The sequence below is a fragment of the Oncorhynchus keta genome, chromosome 36, assembly GCF_023373465.1.
Source record: "Oncorhynchus keta strain PuntledgeMale-10-30-2019 chromosome 36, Oket_V2, whole genome shotgun sequence".
Lineage (NCBI taxonomy): Eukaryota > Metazoa > Chordata > Actinopteri > Salmoniformes > Salmonidae > Oncorhynchus > Oncorhynchus keta.
The window spans coordinates 8208443-8220786 of NC_068456.1; the positions used below are offsets into that span (position 1 = coordinate 8208443).

Here is a 12344-nt window from a genome sequence, read left to right on the forward strand (position 1 = left end):
CATCCTGAAACTGCAGGTGTGAATGAGCATTAAAACTCTGCATGAAAAATACCCATTATTCACCTTTTAAAGTTGACAATAATGCCCTTCTTTGCTGTATACTTTGGAAGTATTGGATTTCGGTCAAGGCAGTTTTTTAAAAAGGAAATAGCAATGTCGAACTTGATCAAATGTCTCTGGACTTGTTGGCAGAATGTTTTTTAACTGTTACAGTGACATTTACAGTATCTGACAGTTTCTGAAAGAAAAAAACAATTGCAATTTGTTAACCTGTAAACAGATCGTTTGAATTCAATTTTTTTGCATGAACTTTTTCTCTGAACGTAAATATGCTGCACTGCCTGCAAGTTTTTAAACATTGTCCTAGTATGTCTATTTAATTGTTACACTGAACAAAAATGTAAACACATCATATAATGTGTTTCATGAGCTGAAATAAGATCCCAGAAATATTTAATATTTCAATTTGTGAACATACTGTTCAAAATGTGTTTACATCCCTGTACCTGAACATTTATCCTTTGTCAAGATAATCCATCCACCTGACAGGTGTGGCATATCAAGAAGCTGATTAAACAGCATGATCATTACACAGGTGCACCTTGTGCTGGGGACAAAAAAAGCCACTAAATCTAAAATGTGCAGTCTTGTCACACAACAAAATCCCACAGATATCTCAAGTTGAGGGAGCATCCAATTGGCATTCTGACTGCAGGAATGTCCACGAGAGCTGTTGCCAGAGACTGTAATGTTAATTTCTCTGCATACAACATCGTTCCAGGGAATTTGGCAGTACGTCCAACCGGCCTCACATCCGCAGACCACATGTAACGACACCAGCCCAGGACCTCCACATCTGGCTTCTTCACCTGTGGGATTGTCTGAGACCAGACAGCTGATGAAACTGTGGGTTTGCACAATCAAATCATTTCTGCACAAACTGTCAGAAACCATCTCAGAGAAGTTTATCTGTGTGCTCGTTGCCTCACCAGAGTCTTGACCTGACTGCAGATTGGCATCGTAACCGACTTTAGTTGGCAAATTCTCACCTTCAATTCCGCTGGCACACTGGAGAAGTGTGCTCTTCATGGATGAATCCCGGTTTCAACTGTATCGGGCAGATGGCGTGTGTGGGAGAGCAGTTTGCTTATGTCATCTTTGTGAATAGAGTGCCCCATGGTGGCGGTGGGGTTATGGTATGGGCAGGCATAAACTACGGACAACCAACACAATTGCATTTTGTCGATGGCAATTTTGAACGCACAGAGATACCATGACAAGATCCTGAGGCCCACTGTCGTGGAATTCATCTGGTGCCATCACCTCATGTTTCACAATGATAATGCATGGCCCCAAGTCGCAAGAATCTGTATACAATTCCTGGAAGCTTAAAATGACCCAGTTCTTTCATGGCCTGCATACTCACCAGACATGTTACCCCTTGAGCATGTTTGTGATGATCTGGATCGACGTGTATGACAGCTTATTCCAGTTCCCACCCTATATCCAGTAAGTTCTCACAGCCATTGAAGAGGAGTGGCACAACATTCCGCAGGCCATAATCAACAGCCTGATCAACTCTATGCGAAGGAGATGTGTCGTGCTGCATGAGGCAAATGGTGGTCACACCAGATACCACAGGTGGGACCAAGTCACTATTATTCGAGTCACAAGTCTCAAGTCACAAGGTCCGAGTCTCAAGTAGAACGGGTCAAGACTCGAGTCCAAGTCGTGCATTCTAAGAGCCAAATGGTCGAGTCGCACGTTTTCAAGTGAAATAAAAGATAAATCTATACATGCTACAAATCTTTGTCTATTTATTGAGGCTACCAGACAGCCTATGTAATTAGCCTATGTAATTGTAAAATAGGGCCATAGGGGCATGAAATGAGCAGAAGGCAAGGCAGGTAGACTGGCTCAGTGTACATTTAAGGACTGGTCTTGGTGATCCAATGGTGAAAGCGCCATATCATACAAAATATACAAGTAGATGTATCCAAATATGCATGGGCAATATCCCAAAAGAAAAAGCCTTTATCAGCCCTAACCTGTCCTATTTCAATGGACATCGGTAGAGGGCAAGACTGTACGGACTCTCCTTGAGAAAGCCAAATCAAATCTGTCTAACAGGAGCTCAAACCGGTAGGCCTACATTTTAATAAACACTTGACCACTTGGACTCCCCGAGGACCATACAATTATCCAATTGGCAGTTACAACCAATAAACTGTTCTACAATGTAAAAGGCAATTTCCATATACAAATCAAATAATTGTATTTGCCACATGTGCCGAATACAACAGGTGTAGAACTTACAGTGGAATGCTTAGAACAAGCCCTAACCAACAATGCAGTTAAAAAAATACTAAAAAAAGAAAATAAATTAAAGAGCAATAAAAGAGCAACAGTAAAATAACAATAGTGAGGCTATATACAGGGGTTGCGGGGGCGCCGGTTAGTCCATTGTTACAATAGTAGTTTCGTCTTTATCATTCAATATCATGAATGATATTTCAACACCATGCATACATGAATCAAATCGAATTATATTCCAATGTTTTGTCTCCAAAGCATAATTTGACCCCCCTTTTGTGATCTTGTCTCATCGCTGAATCTCACGAATAGGCTCGGGACAGGCGAAGGTCCAGTCATGCGTCCTCCGAAACATGACCCGCCAAGCCGCACTTATTAACACCCATTCGCTTAACCTGAAAGCCAGCTGCACCAATGTGTCGGAGGAAACATTGTTCAACTGACGATCGAAGTCAGCCTGCAGGTGTCCGGCCCGCCACAAAGAGTCGCTAGAGCTCGATGAGCCAAGTAAAATTGGTTGTGCAGTCAGGGTTCAACTACTAAAAAAAACATTAAAAACAGTTAAAAGGAGTATCATTGTGCAAAGGTGCAGCAATAAATATACATTTCCTTTCATGTGCAGCATCAGAAAGTTTATGGCCTGTGGGATAAAAGAGGTCTTGTATCTGTTGCTGTTGAGTTTGGGAAGTTTTAAAACGACAACCTGAGGGGAAAAAGTGTACAATCGTCAGAGGGGGTGGTCAGGACAGTCTAGGATACTGTTCGCTCCACTCACAACTTGTTTTCTGAATGTCACTAAGACCTGTGCCTGTTGCACCCCGATGACCTTGCTGACCACCTCAACCACACTGTCCAACCTATTTTTGTTGCAAACATTAAGATTGCCTGACCAGTCCACCATCGAGAACATCAATAGGGATTCAATATAAGTCCTGTAAATCAGTGTTCAGCTTTCAAAAAAAATAAAATAGCTGCTGCTGTCCCATTTTACAGATGGCATCTGTGTTCTCCTCAAACGTCTGCTTGTTGTCCAGCACATTTCCCATGTACTTGTCAGTACTGACCAGTCATTTCCCATGACCGCAGTGGATGTGGGGTTCAGTGGCTGCCTTCTAAAGTCAACGTCCATATCTTTAGTTTGAGACATTCAGTTGGAGGAATCAGTTCTCACACCGTGACACAGTCCTCTACCACAGGTCAATGCTCAGACTCTCCATCCTGTAGTGGACCGACGATGACGGCGTCATCAGCAAACTTGATGTGCCCGTTTTTCTATTCGCTGCGACAGTCATGAGTGTATAGTATGTACAGAAGTAGAGGGCACACAGCCTCGTGGGGATCCGGTGGAGGAGCAGAGCTGCTTTGACATGACGCCATTTACTCACACTTGTTGGGACCGGTCGGTAAGGAAGTCCACTACCCAGCCCACAATGCTCACGTCCAGCTTTAAGTGGGAGAGAAGCTTCTCTGCTAGCATGTGAGGCTGGAATAGTATTGAAGGCCGGCGATAAGTCGATGAACAGAAGCCTCGCATGGGTTTGTGGGTGTTCCTGGTGCTTGTAGAGGAAGGGTTAGAGTGGCGTCCTCCACCCCCTGCTTTGCCCTGTAAGCAAACTGCAGGGGGTCCAGGGAATTCTCAATCTGACACAGTACATCCATCTTGATTAGCTTCTCAAATGATTTCATCACTAATGATGTCAGTACCACTGGCCTAAAGTCATTTTAGCACCTTGGGGATTTGCATTTTGCCACAAGAACAACAGTAACATGCTTTCAGAGTTTAGGCACCTTCTGCAGCTGGAGTGACATTTTTGTTCAGTATATTTACCTTTTTTTTCATAAGGATGTCATGTCCTCCATTTGCAGAAAAAGCTTCAGTTACTTTCCTGCTTGCAATGCAAGACTTCAACTATTAGAAACTGCATACGCATGGCCTAAGGTTTATGGGAAGCAAAGTACATTCTCATGTCAAGTTGAGTTTCTAAATGCCAACTTTTCCGTGAAAACTGGTGCACGCATGTTTTAGGGTATTTTTTTGTCTGTACGCAACGTTTATACATGAGGCCCCAGGCCTTTCCTACTTGACACTAATTCAAAAGAATGGCCTGATTTTCACAGGGCTACTACCGGCTGATGCTTAGGCAGAGGCAGGGGCCGTTTTGTTTCCCATCTTACAATGATTCACTCTTTCTAAGGAAGATCCAGATTGATGAGATGGATGGAAAGGTTGAGGTGGCATAATGCAATATGCTGTATATTTTCCCCTTTCGATTCAGTGTATGACAGACAATCTCAATACAAACAGAGACTTATTGTAGCCTAGAGAATGTTCTGCTATAGCAATCCAACTCACTGGTGTGGATATGATGTTTTTCCCTGTAGGCTATCTGAGACTGGAAACGGTATTGAATCAAATCGGTCAGTGTTTCCTGTTTATGTTGCGTATTTGTTTACACAAATATTGCTCCCGAACCCACTTCACAGAGCCCCAAACTATTCTGCAACATTATTTGACCCGGGATAGAGAGATGTTTATGCTGTATAAATACTGCAATGTAGGTTGATCCCTGTATAACAACAACATGGATTTGGTCCTGTCTGTTGACGTTTCTGTGCACCTATCCATTTAAATCATCTAGTTACATTACAAGTACAGTCAGTTTTTTTCCCCCCCATCTTCTCCACTGTTCCCATGTTCATCTGCTGTGGTTCCATCAAAGCCCTGCCATATTTAAAGAGTAGCTATGTACAAAATGTTGAACCGGAAGAATCCAGGGAGGATTAGCTCGTCTTCCAGAGCAAAACATGTAAACCAGGCCTGATGTCTTTTGTGTGGCGCCTCTGCAGTGGCCTCTCAGTCACGGCCTGTGTGCCAAGGTCTGGTCTGGTGGATGGCGTAGCGTGGAGTAAGTTAGTTAGTAAGAAGCTGTCTGCCCAGGGAAGCACACACACACACACACACACGCCACAGGGTGAGGCCAGCAGAAGCCCTCATGACACCCACACGACACGCACTCTGACAGGGCCGCAGAGGCTCCCTTCTCCATGGTCCTTACCCACCATGACATGCAGGTTGACTATTAATGTCAAGAGTCGTATCCTGGAGGCAGAACTGAGAGATTTTCCCTTAGAGAGGCCAGCTGCAAATAAAAAATTGGCAAAATTGAAACAATTCATGAAAACAAATGTGTTGATTTAAGGTTAAGTTTAGGCATTGGGGTTAGGTTTAAATTCAGATTTGATTACTTTGTGGGTGTGCTAGATAGTGACCACTCTGCATAGCTGCTTCCAGAACAAGATTCATGCCGAAAAACGCTAACCGGCTGCTCATGACATTCCAATCAGATGCACCAGTTGCAAATTAGTGGTTTTCAGCTACACTGTTTCTTTTTAGTCAACGACGCAGCGGCATGATCGTTTTATTACTGATGATCTGCAATCGAGATGATACCCTCTAATCGCTTGTGAGCTTTGCAAATTATCCACATAACACATTTAAATTACCAGTGTTACAAAAAGCTAATTATTTCACAGTAATGGATTATGTTCTACTGTATCTACTGTATAATGGCATACTACGAGATCCTAAAAGGCTCAAGCCAGTCTATAGAAATGGAGCTTATTGTCTGTAGACGTTTCTGTAATAACCTGTAATAACCTTTTCCCTGTTACTGCTGTCCCAAGTTTTTCCTTAAACTGCTATCAAAATGTTTGATGCTACTACTGTATGACACCAACAAAGCAACTTGCCTGTCCGATCTGTGTCACTGACAGATTTGTTTTCTTTGTTTTCCCAGTAACCTTTGACCACTTCCAGATTCTCCGGGCCATTGGGAAGGGAAGCTTCGGAAAGGTAATGCAGTCGGCGCTCCGACTCCCTCTGCTCTCTAGCTACTCTGTGTGTGCGTATGTGCTTTCAGCGCCACACAAAATATTGTATTTGAATTCCATAATTTTGAATTTGTATTAGGATATTGAATTTGAATTCAATATTTTTTTCATTTCAATGCACAAATGTAGTAATTTCATTCATGAATTGAACTTGTATTTCACGATTTGAAACTGAAATGAATGAATATTGCATTCAGTTTTTAAATTCCATTTCAGTAATTGAATATTCAAATCAAATTAAATATTTATATATTCAGTTTCAATATGGTAGATGAGGTCATACTTGTCTGTGTATCAAGTTGACAAACTATTATTTCAAGTGTATCAAAGTTTCATATACTCAACTTCTCAGATTCAGTTTTTAAATGCAGTTCTCTAAATTCCGATTCAAAACCAGACACCTTCCTGGTACTTTTCCAGCCAGGAAAGGTGAAGGAGGACAGATAAAATCAAACGCTCTCTGTGGTAAACAGTAGCGTCTGTCATTTTCTGAAACCAGTGTGGCATGTTGAATTTATTTTCTTCTGTTGAATTTGACTCTAGCATTTGAACCGTTTCGGCTATAAACTATTATGACCCCATTCCTGAAAGCTAAGACGATCTGAAACATGGATGTGCCTTCTGTTCCCCTGGGAGAACAAAGTGTTGTCCTTTTATATAAACACTAGTGTCAAATTCATAGGAAGAAAATGGATTCAGCATGCCACATTAGCTATGTTTCCATGAACTTGTCCAGGGATTTTTATTTATTTATTTGTCAATATTTACAAAGTTTTGCATAAAAAATAGATGCGACAGTTGCCTGCTAGTGTGTGTTTCCATTTAAATCTCTTGTGTCGATGAAAACAGCTGGACGTAATGATTTAACTAGTGTCGAATAAATTTGTGGTGATTGAAGTGTTTCCGTCGCCCATTTTAGGCAAATTGCGCATTAATAAATAGGTGGGAGGGCAAACAGGCTATCTGTTTCACTTCTCAGGTAGCACACGAAAGCCAGGATGGATAGAATGCAATAATTGACTAATATTCGCCATATTCTAATTAATCTCATGTGCCAACGTATCTCCACGGTCTGTGCCATGGTGAAACTTGGAGAGTGAAACTTTCCAGCCAACCAGAAAAGCAAGTCCAAGCAATTCAGGCATTTGTGAAAGTCAGGACAATCCTTGTCCTTTTGGATTTTGCAAGACAGAGGCATTTAGAATGAATTGTGAGTGGAACTTTATAGTTACACGGTGACGTCACATGTTCTAGGTGCCTTCAAAATAATTTGACAATCATCATTTATTTCAAAAGCACAGTTTCCATCATCATTTGTCCCAATAAAGAAAGTTATCCACCCCTGACGAATGGATCCAAATGTTGTCAATCTTTAGATCATTTCTCCAATATCTCTATTTCCATTACACATGTCTCTCAATTGTTTTGGGCACGATTTGCTTTTGTCAAACAAACCTGGATCAATGGAAACCTGCCTACTGGCTCCAGAAACTGGCGCCAGAAGATACTGTTTACCACAAGAGAGCTTTTGATTCTATCTGTTCTCCTCTACTTTTCCTAGCTGGCAAAGTACCAGGATGTTGTCTCTGGATTTGAATCTGAATTTAAAGAAATGCATTTTAAAGTTTAATCTGAATGCATCTGAGAATTTGAATATCTGAAACTTTAATAAACGGGAAATTATAGTTTGAACTTGATACACGGACAATGAATGCAATATCTACCATATTGAAACTGAATATGTAAAAATGGAATGTGTAGATTCAATTGAAATTTAATGTTAAAACTGAATGCAGTATTCATTAAATGCTAATTCAATTTCTGAATTCAATGATTCAATTGGTGCATTACAAATGTAAAAAAATACATTCAAATTCAATATCCCAATACAAATGCAAAATGATGGAATTCAAATGACTCTGGGTAATTCTGTGGCACTAATTAACCCTCACACTCATTATTCTCAAGGAAGCAGAGGAGGTCTGGTGAATTGGGCCTGAAGTAATTACATTTTAATTCTGATGAATCTTAAACGTAGCGGTTAATTTAACTGTAGCTGCATTTTGTTTCTTTAAATATAATCTTGTGTCAGTTGGGATGTAAGTAGATTTGACCCTCTGTATTAAATCTAATTACAGATAAGGCAAAATAGCTCAGATCGTCATTTTGCTTAATGCTTAACTTGTGTAATGAAATGCCAATAGGGAAATTGTGTGTGTGTGTGTGCACGTGTGTTTGTGCGGGTATTGAAACTTAATACCACAACTCTTTAAATCCTCTGAAATATCCTGACGAATATATGTTCATTATACTTGCAATCTTTCCTCTTTGCTCTTTTCAAAATGGAATCTTTTGGCAGAATAAGTGTCTCTTTTATACAGCAAGTTAGCCCCAGCTGCAGAATACATTACCATCTGAATTTATGTTAATTTTACTTATTGCTTCTTTCCCTCAAGCTGCTGTCACTTCCCTTATCATGTTAGAGAGAGTATCTGCAGTAAGGCATGAAATCCACCGCATCCAGCCAGGGGTTTAAAGGCTGAGCCATTCGACACATCTGGCCTTAGACTAGTGTCCAGAAAGGTATTACAGAAAGAGACTGACGTTCACTGGATATAAAAACCCAGAGCAAAAGGGAGGGCAGCCCTGATGGTTCTCTCATGCACATACAGGCACACACGCATGCATGTACAACACACACGTTTACACATACAGTGCCTTCGGAAAGTATTCAGACCCCTTGACTTTTCCCACATTTTGTTACGTTACAGCCTTATTCTAAAATGGCTTTAAAAATCCTTAGCAGTCTACACACAATACTCCATAATGACAAAGCGCAAACAGGTTTTTCTAATTTTTTTTTCTCCAAATGTCTTAAAAATAAAAAAGTGATACCATCTTTACATAAATATTCAGACCCTTTGCTATGAGACTCGAAATTGAGCACAGGTGCATCCTGTTTCCATTGATCATCCTTGAGATGTTTCTACAACTTTATTGGTCAATTCAATTGATTGGACAGGCACACACCTGTCTATATAAGGTCTCACAGTTGACAGTGCATGTCAGATCAAAAACCAAGCCATGAGGTTGAAGGAATGGTCCGTAGAGCTTCGAGACAGGATTGTGTCCAGGCACAGATCTGGGGAAGGGTACTAAAAACTGTCTGCAGCATTGAAGGTCCCCAAGAACACAGTGGCCTCCATCATACTTAAATGGAAGATGTTTGGAACCACCAAGCCTCTTCCTAGAGCTGGCCGCCCGGCCAAACTGAGCAATCGGGGAAGAAGGGTCTTGGTCAGCGAGGTGACCAAGACCCCGATGATCACTCTGACAGAGCTCCTCTGTGGAGATGGGAGAACCTTTATGGTAGAATCAGAATCAGACCTTTATGGTAGAGTGACCAGACGGAAGCCACTCCTCAGTAAAAGGCACATGATAGCCCACTTGGAGTTTGCCAAAAAGGCACTTTAAGACTCTCAGACCATGATATACAAGATTCTCTGGACTGGTGACACCAAGATTTAACTCTTTGGCCTGAATGCCAAGCGTCACGTCTGGAGGAAACTTGGCACCATCCCTACGGTGAAGCGTGGTGGCAGCATCATGCTGTGGGGATGTTGTTCAGCGGCAGAGACTAGTCAGGATCGAGGCAAAGCTGAACGGAGCAAAGTACAGAGATCCTTGACGAAAACATGATCAGGACCTCAGACTGGGGTGAAGGTTCACCTTCCAATAGGACAACGAACCTAAGCACACAGCCAAGACAAAGCAGGAGTGGCTTCAGAACAAGTCTCTGAATGTCCTTGAATGTCCCAGCCTTGGGAATATTGTCACAAGTGTCAGCCTCCTGGCAGTAGGCAACCAGGTTTTTGAAGGCTAGGCCAATTTACCAGACACGGTATAGAGTTTACAAGCCTGACATGCAAGGTTACCTGAAGGCCAATTTCTTGGTCACATCTACAGTGCCTCCGGAAAAATTCTCATAAACCTGTTGTGTTTGCCTGCCATTTGTCATTGATCCTCTTTCACCTCCATGTCTCTGCTTATGCCATATTTTGAGTGTGTGTGTCTGTGTATCTATGTCTCTGTGTGTGTGCTCGGTATTCTCTGTATTCTCATTGCTTGGAATGCAGGCTAAATTGTAAACACTTCCTTGTAGCTCAAGGTCTAAGTAGGTATGTGTTGGTTGTGCCAGAGGGAGGGTGGAGATAGATCGCAACACACCTGCAGGTTTATCATGAGGTCTACTGACAGACAGATATAGCTCACTGACTCAGACCTACAGATAGTTTTAAGGAGGTCATCTTGTCTATATGTAGCTGTGTGATGTAGCTGCACTTGGTATGCATGCTGTTAAAGAGCAGCATGGTCTTCCTACCAATAGGGGACTGTCACACAGGAGTCTGTGCTGACCGTTTGTTTCTGTGTGTTTGTGCTTCACGAGGTGTTTTGCGTTTAGCAGCGTACATAGGTCATCGCCTCTGTGTTAATACAAAAATGTTTTTGTGTGTTTGTGTTAGCCAGGCATGCGTGGGGAGCCTTCTTTTCCTATTTGGGAGGGGAGGGGAGGGGGGGTCGGGCGGTGCTGGGAACGGGAGCATGCCCGCTGGAAATTTAAAAGAGGCTCTCAGTGGGAGAGCTGTTTGGAGCTGCGGACCCCTGCTGACACCACCTCTCCGGCTTTCTAAAAGACCTCACTCAGGTGCTGATACAGGTTCTTGTGCCTGTCCACTCCGGCTCTCTTCTCCACACGCACACGCAGTGTGTGTTTATTTTCCCCGGTCGCGATGGAGACTGACATCCTCCTCCTCCTTGGGCAAGGGGGAATAGCCCACATACAGGCCACGGATGAATTGCCTCTCCCTCTGTTTAATATAAAATAACTTGAGACTTGACGTGGAGTTGGAGACTCGGGACTCGACTTTCACTTGAGACTGACTTTGTTACATTTTGTCACTCATTTTGTGGCACAGTCTCCGCGGTTTACTCTACATTCAGCCAGAGACAGACACCACAGAATCGCACATACAAAAAACATGCGACAGATTGGATATAGAAATGCACACTCAGCCCTCTGACTGAACCAGCAAAATGTCAATCAACACAGGTCGGGTGAGCTAGCGAACAGATTGTTGATTTTCTGTACAGCTATAGGATCGGGTGCAGTGCAAACGTCAAATTGTAGGGAGAGAGGATTGCCATAAATAAATATGCAGCTCCAAAAATAGTTTGGGAATCAAGAATATTGACTGTTTACTTTGCAAGCTTGCCAACAATGGGGCACCAAGCAACAATTACTAGCATAGTACTACTGGTCTTTTGTTATGTCAAAATTGCTTGACATGTATCATTTACTTATGAAGCTTGCATTTAGAATGTTGCTTAAAATATATTATTATATTATCATTGTATTGGAGACAAAATAATGAAAAGGGTTGTCAGGTAGCATCAATAAATAGACAAAGATTTGTAGTTGAACTGGTGTTTTCACGATACCAGAATTTTTACTTTGATACCGACACCAGGTTTATTATCATGACACTTGATACCATCACGATACTCCATACCAAAACTATACCAAAACGATAGCAAGGCAAACAAAGAAGGCATATGAATGGCACTTGATCCAGCCAGAGTTCAATATCATTATATTTAACATAATTTTATGTAAAAAAAAATTCAGTTACTGCCATGTATGCATTAATTAATAAATTATACAATCATACAATAAATTTGACTTTGTTTTTATCAATCTAACTACACAACATCACAATGGTAAATCTCTGATAAACTGGGTAAATCAAGATGTAGCATAGGCCTATCCACAATACAGGTCAATGCATATTCAATAGGTGTGTGTGTGTGTGCCTTGAGTTAAACTTGTTTTGGCTGATGTCAGAGGCTACAGATAAAAAAATATCTGTTTCCCTTCCGTTTGGGACTTATTTTATTGTATTGATCAACAGCATTTTGCATAGAATAAATCTCTTCTTTTATAAAATACCTAATGACATCATTCACACACACACAGTGAGAGAGACTGGAGGTACATCACCTAATGTAACCGGTGAGAGACATGAGGGAGGCGAAGAGAAGGAATAACGTTTTTGGCAATGATTGTAGCTATAGTTTTTGGT

The 12344-nt window shown here is 41.6% G+C and overlaps 1 protein-coding gene across 1 annotated transcript in view; it reads left to right on the forward strand.

Annotated features, from left to right (window-relative positions):
* The window catches only part of LOC118369554 (serine/threonine-protein kinase 32C-like), a 142318-nt gene that overhangs the window by 49993 nt on the left and 79981 nt on the right, over positions 1 to 12344 (forward strand). Inside the window, exon 2 of the mRNA XM_035754043.2 lies at positions 6111 to 6166. Coding sequence (XP_035609936.1) covers positions 6111 to 6166 — 56 coding nt within the window. The remainder of the gene's footprint in view (positions 1 to 6110; positions 6167 to 12344) is intronic.